Source organism: Poecilia mexicana, unplaced genomic scaffold (genome assembly GCF_051168715.1).
Source record: "Poecilia mexicana isolate PSO_F unplaced genomic scaffold, ASM5116871v1 scaffold_22, whole genome shotgun sequence".
NCBI classification, from domain to species: domain Eukaryota; kingdom Metazoa; phylum Chordata; class Actinopteri; order Cyprinodontiformes; family Poeciliidae; genus Poecilia; species Poecilia mexicana.
Window position 1 is genome coordinate 17,314,768 of NW_028263391.1, and position 16,554 is coordinate 17,331,321.

The 16,554-nt window shown below is 40.2% G+C and overlaps 1 protein-coding gene across 1 annotated transcript in view; it reads left to right on the top strand.

The window, feature by feature from the left end:
- Positions 1-16,554, top strand: part of LOC106909313 (signal-induced proliferation-associated 1-like protein 1) — a 41,824-nt gene that overhangs the window by 8,641 nt on the left and 16,629 nt on the right. Inside the window, exons 2-4 of the mRNA XM_014975663.2 lie at positions 12,706-14,404; positions 15,108-15,238; positions 16,262-16,450. Of these exons, the coding sequence (XP_014831149.2) occupies positions 12,916-14,404; positions 15,108-15,238; positions 16,262-16,450 (1,809 nt within the window). The 5' untranslated portion in view covers positions 12,706-12,915. The remainder of the gene's footprint in view (positions 1-12,705; positions 14,405-15,107; positions 15,239-16,261; positions 16,451-16,554) is intronic.

A 16,554-nucleotide genomic window follows, 5' to 3' on the forward strand; every position in this document is an offset into this window, starting at 1 on the left:
AGTTGTTATGCTGACCTGAAGAGATCAATGTTCCGGTTATTATGAATTAAAAGCAGCACTAAGCAAGTGGATTTTAGCCCTGATGTAAAGAAACTCAATGTTTCATCAGTTTTGTAATTTTCTGGAAGTTTGTTCCAGATTAAAGGAGCATAAAAACTGAATGCAGCTTCTTGTTGGGTTCAGATTCTGGGGATTCAGAGTAGGCATGAACTAGAAGGCTTACCTGTGAAAACACTGTTACAACAATCAATCTGACTAAAGATAAACCCATGGATGAGTTTCTCAATATCTTGTTGGGACATTAGTCCTTAGTCCTGGAAATATTCATGCATACCGTGTAGTATTTGTTTGACTAGGCTGTTGGCAGTGTTGTTTTTCTACAGACAGAGCAAAGAGGGTTGGATACAAATGAGTGCCACTATTTTCTTCTCTTGTATGAATCATTTTCTTTCCACTTTACAACTATGTGCTACTTTGTGTTAATCTGTGGTTGCAGTGGTACAAAATGTGATAAGTTCACAGCATGTGAATACTTTTGCAAGGTGCTGTATGTGTACTACGTTTAACATGGCTGTACAACGAAAGACGAATTGCGCCACAGTCCCTTTTTTCCATGTTGCTTCAGGTGAAAAGGACAGATAGAGTTGGATCATAACAAACATGGCTGCCATTCCAGCTTTTCCTCTTGCTGTCTGTTTCCTGTTTCATTGATGTATTCCTGGATATGCAGCCTAATGTTTTTCCTTCACAAGAAGCACAAGTGAAACCACATGCTGCACATTGCTAAAATTCCCCTTCTCCACTTTTTTCCTTTCTTTTTTTTTCTTTTTTTTAGCAACAGTTCCGCAGAACTACTGCTTAGTTCAGCTGTTACCATCGCTGTTGCTGGGAGGAGGTGAGGTAGAGTCGTGCCGGTGTTTACATGGCTCTTGCGCTTGACTTGAATGCTGATTAGCTGGGAGTCACCATCGACTGCTAGCAGATATTTAAAAAGGAAGGCTGCACCTGTATGCATTTTTGTCATTTCCCCGAGATGTTTTCTCTCTGTCTCATTTGCAGAAGACCCTAAATAAGGTGTGAAATAGCAGCAACCGTAACCAAAGAAACACTTTGCAAACAAGGGGCCATGAAAAGCCTCCTTTGATTTATTAAGTAGTCCTGATTAATTCCAGTTGAGTAGATAACGCAGATGGAGATGTTTTAGTTGCTAATTAGATTATTTTGGGGGTTTTGAGTGTTGGTGGAAGCATTTAAAATTAGCTGTTTCTGCTGCTTTAAATGAAATGGGACTGCTTTGAAAGCATAATAAACCGCAGTTGCAGGGCTGGTTGTGGAGTTCAGCACCAGCAGCGACATGCTGTGCAGGTTTGCTCTACGATTCTCTGGCATGTCGTGATTTCGCAGGGCACCACAGTTATGCAACACTAGCTGACTTATTCGACTCTGTATGAATTGATTAATTCTGCGGCCTGCCTGTTTATAATTGGACTGGAAGTGCACTCAGCTGTGCTCTGGACACGTGCCAGAATCAATGGCTGGAAACTGTTTACGTGTGTAACTTTGCAACACTTTTCTTGTAGTTAGATTTTGGGCTCACACTTCAGGATTTTCCAGCTTGAGAATAGTACATTAGGGACATGTTGTTCCTCACCAATAGAAGAGATAGCTGTGGGAAATCTAGACTTTCATATGTGAGAAGTCAGTCTGCCCTGTGAGCTGTAAGGGACGACAGACAATCAGTTTTCTCCAGAGACATTAGAAATACCTCTGAGATTTTCTGCTCTGATGATGATAAAAAGCCTTTCTTTGTCTCTTCCTCTGTTGTTAAAATGCCTACCTGGCAAAATCCTTACCTTATTACCTTGCGAGCCCAAATGTGCTTGCACATCTTGTTTACTGAGCACATGGTTAATATCTGGTGACCACAAAGGAAGTGTTTGCCCAGTGTGATGGGGATATTAATCAAGCTTCCAACTCAATTCTGGCAGTTTATCTTGTCATTGCCTTGGAGCTTATTTCTTTCCCAAGCAGCATACGCTAGTCTGCAGTGAAGCATTTGAAGCATTTCCCCCATCATCAGTCAATGTAATCTAATGAAGTTATGTGCTTCGCCTTGATTGCTGCAGAGATATCTGTGTGGGCCGAGCAGCTGCTGATCGATCAGAAGATCAGCTTGATTGATGAAAATGAACTACCAGGCATGTGCAGAGCAGCTTATGACAGATTTGATTACATCCTCTGCAGACCGTGTAAATAGCTTGTGGTCAGTGCTGCTGGTGCTGCGGTGGAGCTCAGGTTTCATCTATTTACTTACGGAGTCCTTACCTTCTTTAATCTTTGTGGTCAAACCACCTTAGCTTCCAAAAGATCACTTTCCCACAGACATGTGAAAATGCCAAACACTGATCCATATATTTTTTCTATACATTTGGTGAATATTTGAAGTAAGCTTCACTGTAGATTTTGAGTAGTTCATTGGATTTTTAGACCAACTCAAAGCTGGTTTTCAACATTTTTTTTGCCAGAAAATATTCTTTGAAGTGTGTTATGTACTTGAGGTCAGCGCCTGGCCTGACTGAGGCAATCCCTCTCAACACACCACGGCTTTCTTTAAGCAGTGACATTCTTCGTTTAACTCTTTAATTAAGGTCAGTTTTGTAGAGTTTATGGCTAATAGTTTTGCTCTTGGTGGATCATCCAGCCTGAGCTTTGAATACCTGCAGCTCCTCCAGGGTTACTACTGGTGTCTTCCTTTTTTTTTGTCAATAGTGTTGTTTTTGTTTAGGTGGACTCTGATGAGAGTAAGTGAAGGCAAATGAAGATTGATCTTTCATAGCTATCTGTGAATGGCTTGTTCATTATCTGTGTAATCAGAGTTGTGAGAGAACAGGACTGCGACTTTCAAACATCACAGATCTCTGTCAAATTGACACATCTGTTGTGGGAATCTGACAGCTTGCTGTTAGTTGACCCTGCAGCTCATAAACAAAAAGATGGCATTTCAAGGATTTTTATAAAACTTCCTAAAATCTCTGACACATCTTTCTTCAGGTTTACAATTACTTGATTGAAGTCTTGCTCTCTCTCGCTGTCTTGCAGCCTGCATAAACCGCAGACACGTTGTTGAAAAGTTTCCTTTTAAAAAGCTTCTTCTGTCTCTCAGCTTTGACCTGCGTCATTTTTAAACACCTCACTGTCTGATTAAGACTTTAGAGTTACTTTTCCATTTCCTCTTTATAATCCTTGTTTAGAACCTAAATGGCAAACTCTACTTAATGCCTATTTTTTATTTTTATTTTTGTCACAACCAATGTTAGCAGTTGACATTTAAAGATGCCCTGTAGGATTTTTCTTTGCTTTGAATGAATAGAATTCAACTAATGTGTCATCAGGGATGTATTTAATATTAACAAAGTGCTGCTTTGATTACAAATGTAGATGACAGTTTTGCTTCTGTCTGTTCACCATGGTTGGAAAAATGAGATGAACATGGAATATCTATATGGCTTCTGTTTGTAGAAATGGATATAATTTCTCCACTCTGCCAATCGTTCCTGTTTGGATGGGGTATCTTTGTAAGGTATCAAACCCTGCATCTTATTAGCTCACTACAAATATTCCTTATTTATGACACTCTTGGATATTTATGACTTTGATCTTGCTTCCTAAAGCTGTATTCACACATGCACTGCAACCTTTCATATTTTTGTGTCCATGTTCCATTCAGAGCTGCACACAAGAATGCAAATCTATGCAATTTCCCCTGTAAACTTTTTGCTGAAACTTTTTTTTTCTGCAAGGCTTCAAAACAAGAACACGAATCAATGAAGCAGTTATTGTTCAAGATTGTTTACTTTGACCAAGCTGATGTGCTAATGGGATAGTTTCCCATGCTGCTTTCATTGTAAATGCCTTCCAGCATATGTGGTGCTGATATAAAAATATTTTTACAGCTTCATCAGCAACAAGGGAGACTAAGTTAAATGTATTATTTATACATTCTTTGAGTATTCTTCATTCATACATTGGCTTGCTAAAATATTTAGCAATAAAATAAACTTAAAATGTTTCACTAACTGTAGAGATTTCATGTAATAGAGCAACGGTCTAGCAGTCATGCATGTATTCAGCCAACATTAACATCCAATATCCAACACCGAATTTATACATTCAAATCCCAATGATATAATTAGCATTTTATTTATTTTCCTCATGTCGTCTTTGTTCCTGACTGAATGATAATCATTTAGCTCCTCAGATGATGGTGTGCCATTGGTCCAGTGGAGCAGTCACAGTCAGTCTGTGCATATATACATGCATGAGACACTCCAGCAACACTGTGGGCTCACGCTGATTTGTTTATTCTCAAGTCTCTCTGATTGTAGAGTGAAGTAATAGCTAGTTATAAACTGTTTGCTGGTCCACCCCTGGCTGAGTCCCACCCCCCCTTAAAGTGGAGAGGCTAAATTACAGACAGCAAGAACACAAACTATTCACTCAGCCCCCTTTCTGTACATAAATGCTGTTAATTACACTGCTGCTACTCTCTCATCCTTCTATTTTAATTCACAATTGCTTCAAACTGTCTCATCCCAACACTTTGACTGAGAACTTGTGTTAGCTTCATGCTGAGCTGCGGGTAGTTGTTTGGTAACAAATGAGTTCACTCCTTTTTAGTAGGGGCCATTGTTGTTAAGGGACTTAAAGGAAACGTGTCGCCGTCTAAGCCCACATGGCACTGTTTAACAAGGCACCTTGTAGGGAAATGTTCACTGCATACATGCCATCGTTGAGATTTAATCCAAAGGTCTCGCAGTAATTGCTGCAACATGCTGTTCTACGTGGTTCAGTAGGGCCTGGGGGTGTTGAGACACTGAACACAATTACACTCCAGACTTTTCAGATTTGTATTTGTAAAAATATATAAAAAAGAGAAATATGTGAAAACCATGTACCCGTTTCCTTCCTGGCCCATCTCTTAAAAGCCCAATAAAAATACTTTCAGATTTGCGACTGTTACGTGAAAAGGTTCAAAGTATGAATACTTTTGCATGGCATTGTTTGACCACTGGTTTGTGTATTTATTAACCGTAGAGAATCCTGTTATGAGTTGCAGTTGGTAATATGAACTTTGAGCTTTATGGCTAGGTTTGGGTAATGTGTGTGAAATAGTTTTATGGAACCACCTACACATAGAACCCCTATTAAAGCTACTGAACACTGAACCTGCTAATAATCAACCTGCAATCATTGACTAACTCAGAAAGATCTGTGTGATTAAAATCACTATGATGGTTTAGAATCACTAAGATCTTCATTTGAAGTAAGCTGAAACATTTTGTAGGGCTAATCTTTATTCCCCCTTCACAGTGCAAACAATGAGGCAAGAGTTTAATTTCTGTCCCTTTCAGAGCTCATGAGCAAACTGGCTAACTAAAATCAGCTAAAATACCTTGAATTGTTGTTTGAATGGCAAAAATTTAAGGTATTTAAATAAAATTGTTTTCAAGAATAATTTAAGGCATTTAAATAGTTGTCATTCCTAAGTTGTTGTAGGAATAGCTAAGAGTGCAACATTACACCGGGTGAACTCTATCTAATGCCTTATGGTGGAGAAAAAAGATGTTACCATTGCAATAAACACAAATAACAAATCATTTGGAAAAATTGTGACTTGGATATTGCTTTTGTTGTTGTTTGCATGGACTTTTTTTAATTTTATCCACTATTGGTTTTTAGTCGAATCTGAGACAAGCAAATAGATTTGTTTTCATTTCTTGATGGAATTTCAAAACAAGACTTATCCTTGTCCGAACAAGCACTTTAGATTATTTTCAGGAATACTCTCTTCCCTGTTTACATGCCTGAAAATGCTTATCACATGACCATTGACTGATAACGTCACTGAATTGGATACCAGAGGTTTTACAAATACTTTAATGAAGTCTAATTTAGCAGAAGCTTGCCTCTTCATCCCAACATTTATTTAGCGATAGCCTAGGTAAGATGCAGCAACTTAAACTTTTTACAAACACGTCATAAAAAAAATAAAAAAATCCCACCATCGGTTGATTTTTATCTTTACCGTCTTAGGCACTGCAAGTCAAAGCTGCTCTCTTTGTTTTCCTCAGCAACGGGGTTATGTGAACCAACAAAGGAATTTTGTTGACTGATAATAGCAATCACAGAGAAAATATGGTGCCGTGTCATTGTTTCCACTTGTTTGTGGCTCTGCCTGTGCAGTCTGAGGGCATGTGCACACAGATGTGCTTATAGGAATGCACTTTTTTTTTCCTAATCTTGGGGCTCATCATTTAGACCTAAACAGTGATAAATTAAAGCAAATCAGAACATATTTTAAATTTACTAAGAATGTGTGTTGTGCTTTTTAATCTTTTTAGCTTCTGGAGCACTTTCATTGGGTAAAGTTTTGAAATGTGCCCTAGAAATTATTTTTGGCAGTTTGTTGGAGATTATAAAATGCAAAGACAAAATGATGGTTTTTGCATAATAAGATTGACTAAAAAAGCCTGTCTGAGAATTCAATTGAGTGCTTTGGAAAAGGAGAAAATCCTCTTTTTTTATTTATTTATTTTGTGTTGTGTTTTTCTCTGTTTGTAAGCTGTCTTTGAGTGTCCTAAAAAGCAGTATATGCGTTTGATGTATTATTATTATTATTGATATAAAAATAGCTTTAATGAAGAGGGTTCAGCAGAACAGCTGTAATGATTTAGAACTTAAGTTGCTAACATGAACGGTTGTAAATAAGATGTACTTATATTCTTTAAAGGTTAATGTCTAACTCATAAGAATATACATACTAATTTACGCTCCTCTCAAGACTAAAATACAGTATTATAAATGTATAAAGAGTGCTGAATAAAGATTTTATTATTTAAATAAAATTGCAGATGACAGATGTGGTATTCTTGCAAGAGATTGAAGAAGATCATTAAAAAGTCATGGTTTCTGTTAAATTATATAATATCTATTACACTTATCACTTTCAACCGGCTCTTTTAATCAAGAGCCAAATTATGATTATGCACTCATCTACTGTACATTATATTTCAAATGCCATACTCAAAAGCTACATGCTAATAATATTTTAGCCTGTTTGAGAGACTTTTAAATCCTTTGTGTCCACAAGCATCTTCGAAAGAACAGAAGATGCTATTTGAGATTAAGAAAAGGTTATCTGTCATCAGTTAGCAGGGATTGTTTTAATGAGTTGCTCTATTCTGTTGATGTTGGTTTATAGGATTTGGTGCTCTGGACTTTGTCTCATCCTTTTGTCTCAGCATGTACCTGTCCTTGTGCAGCAATATGTCTCTAATGGCGTCTTAGGAGTTTCTGTCGGGCGGAGGGAAAGTGCAGCCTAAAGCAGACTTCCAGTTTTTAACCGCAGCATGGAACTGGTGCAGTTCAGCAATTCGACAGCTGGCTTGTAGGAATTTTTACATTCCTCTGCAGGCAGCGGCACACTGCTTCTCCTCTAGTGCTTTCCTCTCTTGAGCTGAAGAGGGTGTCTCTGTTTTCAGTTTCTAAATCAATCTGGACTCAGTTTTCTTTAGTTCACGTTTTTACAGAGCAGAAAGTTGTCAGATTAGGTTGCAGACTTTCTTCATTGGGTTGTTCTGACGGCTCATCACTCATTAGAATGGAGAAATTGTGGTTCTTCTGTAGTCTATATACTGTAAGTGGACGATCTAAGCTGTAGTAAGCTTTTATTGAAGCTACAAGGTTCTCTTAAAGTTTGACAAAAGCAATCACAGCTGAACCAGTAGTCTACTCAGATAATTAGAAATAGTTTCACAGTTTTTCCATCACCGACTTGACTGTCAAGAGTTTGAAGTGTCTATTTTATTTCTCCTCTCTCTTCCACTTGAAACCCTGGCGGAGTGGTTTCTAGATAAAAGGAGGGGAAGGATACCCTGCTGGATATGATGGCAATGAATATACACTGGCACTCCTCCAGAACTGTCTCTTCTTGTAAGGCCTACAAGTGAAATTTCCTTTGCCAGTAGTTAGCTCTGCCCTCTACTTACTGAGCTGTGTTGCAGAGACAGGAGAGGGGCCCAGAGAGGGGCCCAGAGATGGGGCAGAAGCAGCAGCACATCACAGGACAAAAGGTACCATAAATGTTCATACTGGATTGTAAAGCTACTCCCCAAGCATTCCATCTTACATCCTTCCTATTTGCAGCTGATCATGAATAGATCAAAACTCAATTGGGAATTAGTATAAAAGTTGCCAAAATCAGTGCTGCACTTCTCTCTTAGTTTTTGCCCAAACATGTCCCAAGTCTCCTCTCTCTCACACAGGTCTCTTCCTTAAGTGAATTACGTGGAATTGCTGGATCCCAACTTGCGGTCGGATACCGCTTCTGTCGTTAGACTGCCAAAATGTCTCCCTGTTTTTTTTTTGTTTTTTTTAATTCCCTCGAGCTGTTGGTTTCTCAGGTTTGCTCAATAGTACAGGCAGGCTGGTGTGTGGTTTGGTGCCTAATTTTCGAACGGAAGGAGAAAGCAGACAAAAGATTGGAAAGGAGTCAGACAAGACCGAGGGAGTCGGAAATGACTGAGATTCTCCTGTTCTTGTGGATCTCCATGGAAAACCACAGTTTACTTCTTGCTTCTGAGCACTCCTTAAATGACAGGAAATTGATCTGTGTAAGAGTCACTTGATTTTGTGTTTTGCGTCTTCAAGTTAATATGTTGCAAGAAAGACCAGTTGCGTAACCAAATGACTGGTTATTTCATGTTTTTGTCTGGGATCCTTCACGCTTCACATCTCCCTACTATTAATGGTCTGACAACAGACATTAAGGTATACCGAGGTTTAAGAAGTAAACCTTTCAAAACAGTTAATATTTTTGGTCATATATGTATGTTATAAGGTCCTTTTGAAGAGATGACAAAGGAGTGTTCTTCTGCAGCATGGAATCCTCCCTTTTATAGTCTCTCTTATTGATGGAGGAGTTAAAATATCTTGTTCACAAGCTACGACTGGCCTTAAGCAACTAAAACAAGGGGATATTAGATTGGGTTGTCTGACCAGTAGCGCGGCTTCTTATTCTATAAAAAGCAGAATCGCAAAAAGGGCACTTTTTTGATTCATTTTGATGTATCTAAATCAAAATAAATGCTTATTATAACCAAAGTGACCAACAGTATGTTAGATTATTTTAGCAGCAATGAAAATAGTTGCTGCATTTCCTAATAAATAAAAGCAGTTCAACCATGTTCCATTTTTTAAATAAATATTGTCAAATTTGGGTAATTTTTCTCCACTTTTTTTCGTAACGTGAGAATCTTATACTACCCCTTGCCTTCTTACTATGTTTTCTTGAACTTAATCTGGTTCAGGCTTTGCTCACCAGCTCACCAAGGCTTTAATTTATCTGGTCTTCCTGGCAAACCCCATGTACACAGCTGAAGTGAGGTTCCCGTGCCAAGCAATTTTCAAAGACTTCAGTGTGCTGGAATGAGGCCCCAGTTTTGCCCGAGCCAACACAGAGGGACCTTTGTGCTGGCTACCCAATAACCCAGTCGACCCTCAGAGGGGAGAAAGATTAGGAGCTAGGGACAGCCAATGGACTAAATGGTAGGGTGCCTGTTTGAAAGCCAATGGTGTCAGGCAAACAGCCCCTTATCCCATTCAAGCACGCGGTAATTACAAGCTTGTAGGGCAATCCCTTGAATCTTTTGTCAGAGCTTTGGTAACACTTGCCCAGTGTGCTGGGAAACCTCGTTCCTGCTCTGTTTGAAAACCCAGGATGAAGACTCTTTCAGCTGCAGCGTGTTGCCCTTTATCTAAGGGACAACAAGCAGGCCAGCTAGCTCAGCAAAAACATTCCCCACTGTGGAACCCTGGGTAAAAGAAGTCTTTTATTGATGACTGATTTAAGGTTTTCATGTTTCTGATTCATGACGTGATTCATCTGTCCAGCTGAGTTACTCCTGTCTGTCTCTCTCCTTTGTTCCCTGTAATTTGTGTGTTTGCTAGGTCACAAGAAGCTGGAAGGCATTCTGATTAACACACAGAGGCTCACGAAGGAATGAACAGTCATCTGTGGCTCATGCTGTAATGTATCTGGAGTTTCTGCTAAGTAGTCAAAGCCTCAATTAGAGGAATCTGAATAAATTCAGTCAACAGGCATAAACAGTCTGGGCATGTTCTACAAAAATGTATGGAAAAATTGCTTAAAGAGACAAGGTTGACAGAATGAGTTAGAACAAGACCGTAGTGGACCGTAGGTCGTTTGTTGTCTTTTTCTTTCTGCCTGTTCTCAGTCTTTTTCTTTTTCTGAACATTGGCGCTTCACTCCTTCACACCACTACATGTTAGAGGGGGCAGACACTCAAAAATTGCCCCTCTATGATGTTATATTTTACAATTTCTCTCACATTAACATATGCACACATGCAGAATATCCTCCCTAAAGACTTGCGTAAGTATATTCATGTTGGTACATGTTGGTACATGTTGACATCTCTATTAAACCCACAAGATCAAAATTGTACATTCAGGCTGATCTACTTGTTAAAATCAGTGTTGGTGTTGGTTGCGAACATTTCTTGTTGGGGGAAAAAACATCTCCTTAAATGCATTTTAAGAGTATAACCAAACTTCTGAGCAGCAATGTACGTATGTATAAAATCTTTGTATGTTTTTGGATCAATATCTGAGTTAGCTGCAAACAGGTATTTTTTAAAACACAAAGGTTGGATACTTGGGGTCATGAAAGGGTAACTACTGTTTAATCGGAAAAAACATAAAGACAGCCTGACTGTTCAGCATTCAGATTACAGACCTGTTTCTGGGACATTTATGTGTGTCTGTGTGTGAGCATAAGTGCAGTGAGTTGGTTCTGTTCATTAGTTTCTCCCTGCGGACGGCTGCGTGAGGGAACAAGGCAAAACGCTCCGGGACTGGACCTGCAATTTAATTTACATTCCACGATTATTTGCTCACCTAGATTAAAAGGGTCTTTGTAGGGCATGAATATTGTTTAAAATTAATCACGTTTTTTTTTTTTTTTTTCTAATCTCCTCTGAAAACTTGATTTATTTAAATACCCTAAGAGGAACATTGAGTTCTTTTCAATTTCTGGTAACAAAAGCATAGAATAAAATGAAATAATTCTTGTTTAGCAGATAGAAGATGCTGCAGATATTTTCTCTGTTAATACTTAAAGATGTTTTGCAAAGGTATTAATTTCCATTCACATTACAACCACAGGCTTTATAGTATTTTACTGGGATGTTATGTGAATGACCTAACAGAGGGGGTGCCAGTAATGCACAAAGTAGTGCATTATTATGAGGTAACGTTGCAGTTACAGCTGTAAATCATTTGTGATGTTTTTCCAACAACTTCACTTATCTAGAAATCAATTTCTTCTTTGTAAAATAGCTGAAACCTAGTCAGCTGGAGAGAGAGTGTCTATAAGAATATCCAAGCTTTGTCACTTTCACAGTTGGATTCAGATCTAGACTTTGACTGGGCCATTCTAACTCGTGTGTCTGCTTTGATGCCCCTTCCAGATTTTATTCCAGAATTGCCCTGCATGTAGCTCTGACCAGTCAAACACTCTGTGTTAGTTAGCTGAGGATGCTTTGCCTGAGGTGTTTCTAAAAACGGATTCATCTGCACTGCAGAACTTTGAGATTTCTTCCTCCTGTACTTTTAACTTGACTTGCAAATTTATGTTGATACATCAAACATACTGGGCTGTCGAGGGAGAATTTGACTTGCATCTCAATAGTGTACTGTGGAAACATGGCATTTTACAAATTCTTCTCACGTATAACGCTTTTACTTTTTTGACTGAGACATTCTTTTTTGCAACATTTTTATATTTGTAATGAAAACTGATGCCAATGGAGTATGAAGGTGTCTGAGCTGATGGCTTTTTGCAGTGCACTTACAGTAAGTGGGTAAAGTGATCACAGGCACAGCCTGGTGGGTCGGAGAAAGCGAAGAGATTTAATCTCTTTTTTATTTGCATCATTTCCAAATTGGTCCGATTTGTCAGGTAGTGATAGAAGATTTAGGCCTGGCCTGGAAAAACGTAAGCAGAGATTCACCTTCTGGCAGAACAAAATGCAGTTAGAGCTGCAATTAAATGGCTTAGCAAAAAATGATATGCATGTGTTAAAATGGCACAGAGTGTAGATATAAATTCACTTGAGAATCTGTGACATGACTCCTGTTCAAAGATGGTCTCCATCTAATACTAAATATTGGATTGGTTCACCAAGCACTGAGCCACAATACTGAATACAAAATATATATATTTTTTGTTTTTTGATTAATAAAAAAATGATTGATCCTTTTCCTGCTGCTTTGCAATTGTTCTCTAACTTTTAAATATCTCTTACCACTAAAGAGGAATACCATTTTTAACATTTAGTCCTGCAGACACATTTTCAGATTAGATACTTGTACATGTTTTAGACATTTTTGTGGAAATTTTCAGATTTTTTTTCAAACAACAATATCCCTATATCTTTTCACAACCATGTTATAATTGTGTCTGTTTGTTAACTTGGATGTAGTTTTTTGCTGACAAAGATTTCAATAGTGGTAGAAAGCATGTGTGAAGATAATTTCTACTTCAAGATTTCAACATCACTGCTCAAATTTCTGTCCTGCTGATTTTTCAGCAGAATCATAACATATATTTGTTTGTTTTTCCAGGGTTCTGTGTTAGGAGTGGAGAAAATGCTAAACAGCAGGACTGCTGCAGCTGAGGAGGCAGTATGCAAGCTTGAGTGCTGAGGATATCTCTTGCCTCTGGACTTGTTGATCCCAACATTCATATTTGCTCATGAGGTCATTGAGTAGCACCCAGTCCCAGAAGCAGCCATGCCCATCTGCTAAGTGCCTTTAACCTTTGGCACTGATGTCATGACCAGCCTGAAGCGCCCACCGATGGAGTGCACGGTTGGAGGCTCCATTCCTGCCACCAATGAGTTTTACACTGGCCATCTGCGACCAGTCAATGGGGGGGCTTTTCCGGCCCGAACAGACAACTACCATGGCAGTGTGAACACAGGGATGCCTAAAATGGGGGTTCGAGCTCGGGTGGCCGACTGGCCCCCGAGAAAAGATGCTCCAGGAGCACAGTGGCACTCGTCTGGCGACACTGGGGCTGGCACCCCATCTGTCATTAAAAGTCACATTAAGTTAGGCTCTGTTTTGAGCCCTCATGACTCCTCTATGCTTCGCAACATCCACAACACCCTAATGAGTCGAACACATGCACCGCCAAACAGCTACAGCCCCGACAACCGTTATTTGACCCCAGGTTACAGAGGCCCTGCGCACAAAAATCCTCGACAGAGACGTGTCCGTCAACGCAGTAACAGCGACATGGCCATCAGTGAGATGGAGGGAAGCGGAGATAGTGGAGAAGACTGGGCGCCATCAGCGGGAGTTAAATGTTCCCCTCTTCATCGGGAATATGGCAGCACATCATCAATAGATCAACACGGAATTGCTAAGGACAGTTTCTTTGAAATGCTGAAGGGTTATCAAGAGGACAAGGTGGACCAGCGCAGCCCTGCTCCAGAGAACCTAGAAGACATTCTGAATGTTGGGATAAAGCTTCAAGAGCTTCAGGAAGACGTCACAGATGGACACCTGCTGAAACCCAGAGACAGGGACAAGCCTCCGAAAAGACGCACCAAATCTGAAACGGGAGGGGAGTCCATATTCCGGAAACTTAAAAATGTACGAGGCGAGTTGGACTCTCCAAGAGCCGGATCCGATGTGGAGGACAGTCGAATGGAGGATGCACCTCCCGCTCTAAAGCCCTGGGTCTGTCAGAAAGGTTTTGCTCACTACGACGTTCAGAGCATCCTTTTTGACCTCAATGAAATTACTCAGCTTCGACAGACGGCAGGAAAGAGGAAGAACACCACCACCGGAGCGTCCGCTGCTGCCGTAGCATCTGCTACCTCCACTCTGTCATCCACCCACAGCCTGCCTTACAGCTCCCCAAGTGGCAGCCAAGAAGAGCTGAGCTCCAGAGACAGCCCAGGCTTGGACACAGGAGACGAACAGAGCAACGAAATGCTGCTGAGCTGCCCCTGCTTCCGCAACGAGATCAACACCGACGGGAGCGGGAGGCGGCGGCTGGGCGCAGGTGGGCTAGGTGGGACTGGGTATCATGGACTTGTGGGTGGTGGAGCAGGCAGCAGCAGCTCAGGAAACCTGACTGGAGAAGGTCACCTATATGAGACATCTTTGAGCACACACTGCACTAATGCTGGAGTAGCTGTTCTCGAGGGACCCAAGGAGGGACCGAGCACAGTCAGCGAAAAGGGCAAACAGTACATTGTGGAGCACGTGGATCTGGGAGCCTACTATTTCAGAAAGTTTTTCTACCTTAAAGGTAAGAGGCAATTATAGTGCAGATTATGACGCACTTGAACTGCTCTTTTTGTAGGTGAGTGATAGGAAAAATGTGCACAGGTTTGAGTTAATTCAAATCCAGTCATCGAGAGCTGGTGACCTGCAGCTTTCTGATGAGTCAACACACCTGATTCAAATGGCTGAATCACCTCAGCAGTATGCAGTCAAGTTCTCCAGAGCTAATGACCTCATTATTTGACTCAGCTGTGTAAAAGCAGAAATGCATCTAAAAGTTGCAGGACACTGGACTTCAAGTCCTGGATCATCGTCATATAGACAAAGGGTGTTCAGTCAGTCTGTTAGCTCCGATGTCCTGCATGTTTTAGTTCGGTTCCTGGTTCAACACGCAGGTAGTTACTACCTTCTCAACAAGTCAATGTTCTGTAGACGTATTAATGAGCCATCATTTGATTCGGGTGTGTTGAACTATATAAACAACTTTGACTTGTCTGATATAGAGGGAAAATTATTCACTTTCCAAATTAGTTGAAGTCATTTTTCCTGACAAATACAATGTTCAACACATTAAACATGGCAAATTATCCCTCTGGTGCCAGTGATGAATTCATAAATCTTGCGACAAACACTTGAAATATTTTGCTACCTACAAACTAATGATGTGCTTCAAGAGCAGTGATGCTTAACATGCTGTTTTTGGACATGTGACACTTCCTGCACCTCAGAGCACTGGAACTACTTTGGCATGGACGAGTCTCTGGGTCCAGTCGCTGTAAGTCTGCGCAGGGAGAAGCTGGACGAGGAAAAAGAGCGTGGGCAGCAGTATAACTACCGCATCATCTTCAGAACAAGCGAGGTCAGACTTGCCTTCAACTCTTACAGCACACTTCTTTTTCATTTCCAACTAAATTTTAATAATACAGACTTTATATTCTTATACTCACTAATTTTGGTATTTAGTAGCTAAACTTTAATTAAAAAAAAAAAGGTTTTTCTGTAATACATTACAGTCAACTTGTGTATTATTCATTCTGGGTTAAGGTTTTTTTTCATGTTTAATATAATCAACTAATTAAAGTTGCGTTCTTGTTTTTGTCCTTTCTTTTTTTTTTTATTATTATCATTATGCAACCTTCCCTCAAGCTATTCAGGTGTCTACTTGATATTAGCAATGTGTGAAGAAACCTCAGGAAGTACATGCATCCGCTAGCCCTGAAGGCCTGTCAGCAACCTAAAACTATCGTGTGAAGAGCTTTCAATTAAATATAATACTTCCTTAATATGAGAGTTTGATTCCACTCCTATGGGGAAATCGGTTTATAGATTTAATGTCTTGCACTCCCACCCAGATAGAATACAGACGCATATAGAAACTTTTTATTGTGGATTGTTCCAGGACAGGTGCATGTGATTTAAACTTCACAGGTTTGACTGAAGCAACTAACCACCCCCCCAATTCCTCATGTAAACATTGGAAACAGTGGCCCATTGTAAACATCAGCTCAGTGCAGTGTCAAGCTTGCAGGGAAGAGGGAGTGTCCGTCTGTTCCAGCTGCTAAGATAGCTGGGTGATTGAGTTCAGTCCCACGAGCTCAGCACAATGCACACTCTGTGCTACAGAATGATTGGACAGGCCATCTCACCTCTTTCACCTCTTTCATTTTGTACTTACCCAAAGATTTGAGTCAGAATTGCCTTTTTTTTTTTTGCGTTATTGACTTTGAAGTTGGTATTAGAAGCTCTGCAGACTGCGCTGTTGTTTATTTCTGTTGTCAGGGACGGCCTGTTTTCTCTGAAGTTCAGAGCCTCAATAATACCTGAGGTGCATTCCTTATCTCTCACCTCTCTGTAATCTTCCTTTGCGTTTCTTCCCATCCAGCTGACAACTCTTAGAGGTTCTATATTGGAGGATGCAGTGCCTTCTACCTCCAAACATGGGACCACAAGAGGTCTCCCCATCAAAGATGTACTGGAGTACCTTCTCCCAGAACTGGATCTGTCCTGCCTCAGACTGGCACTCAACACCCCTAAAGTCACAGAGCAGCTGATGAAGCTGGATGAACAAGGGGTAAGAGGATGACGCATAAGATTGCAAAGATTCCATAGATGGAGTTTGACCACTGCAAGGGATGTCAGCCATAAATTCACTTTGATTTAAAAATCACCTAAAAA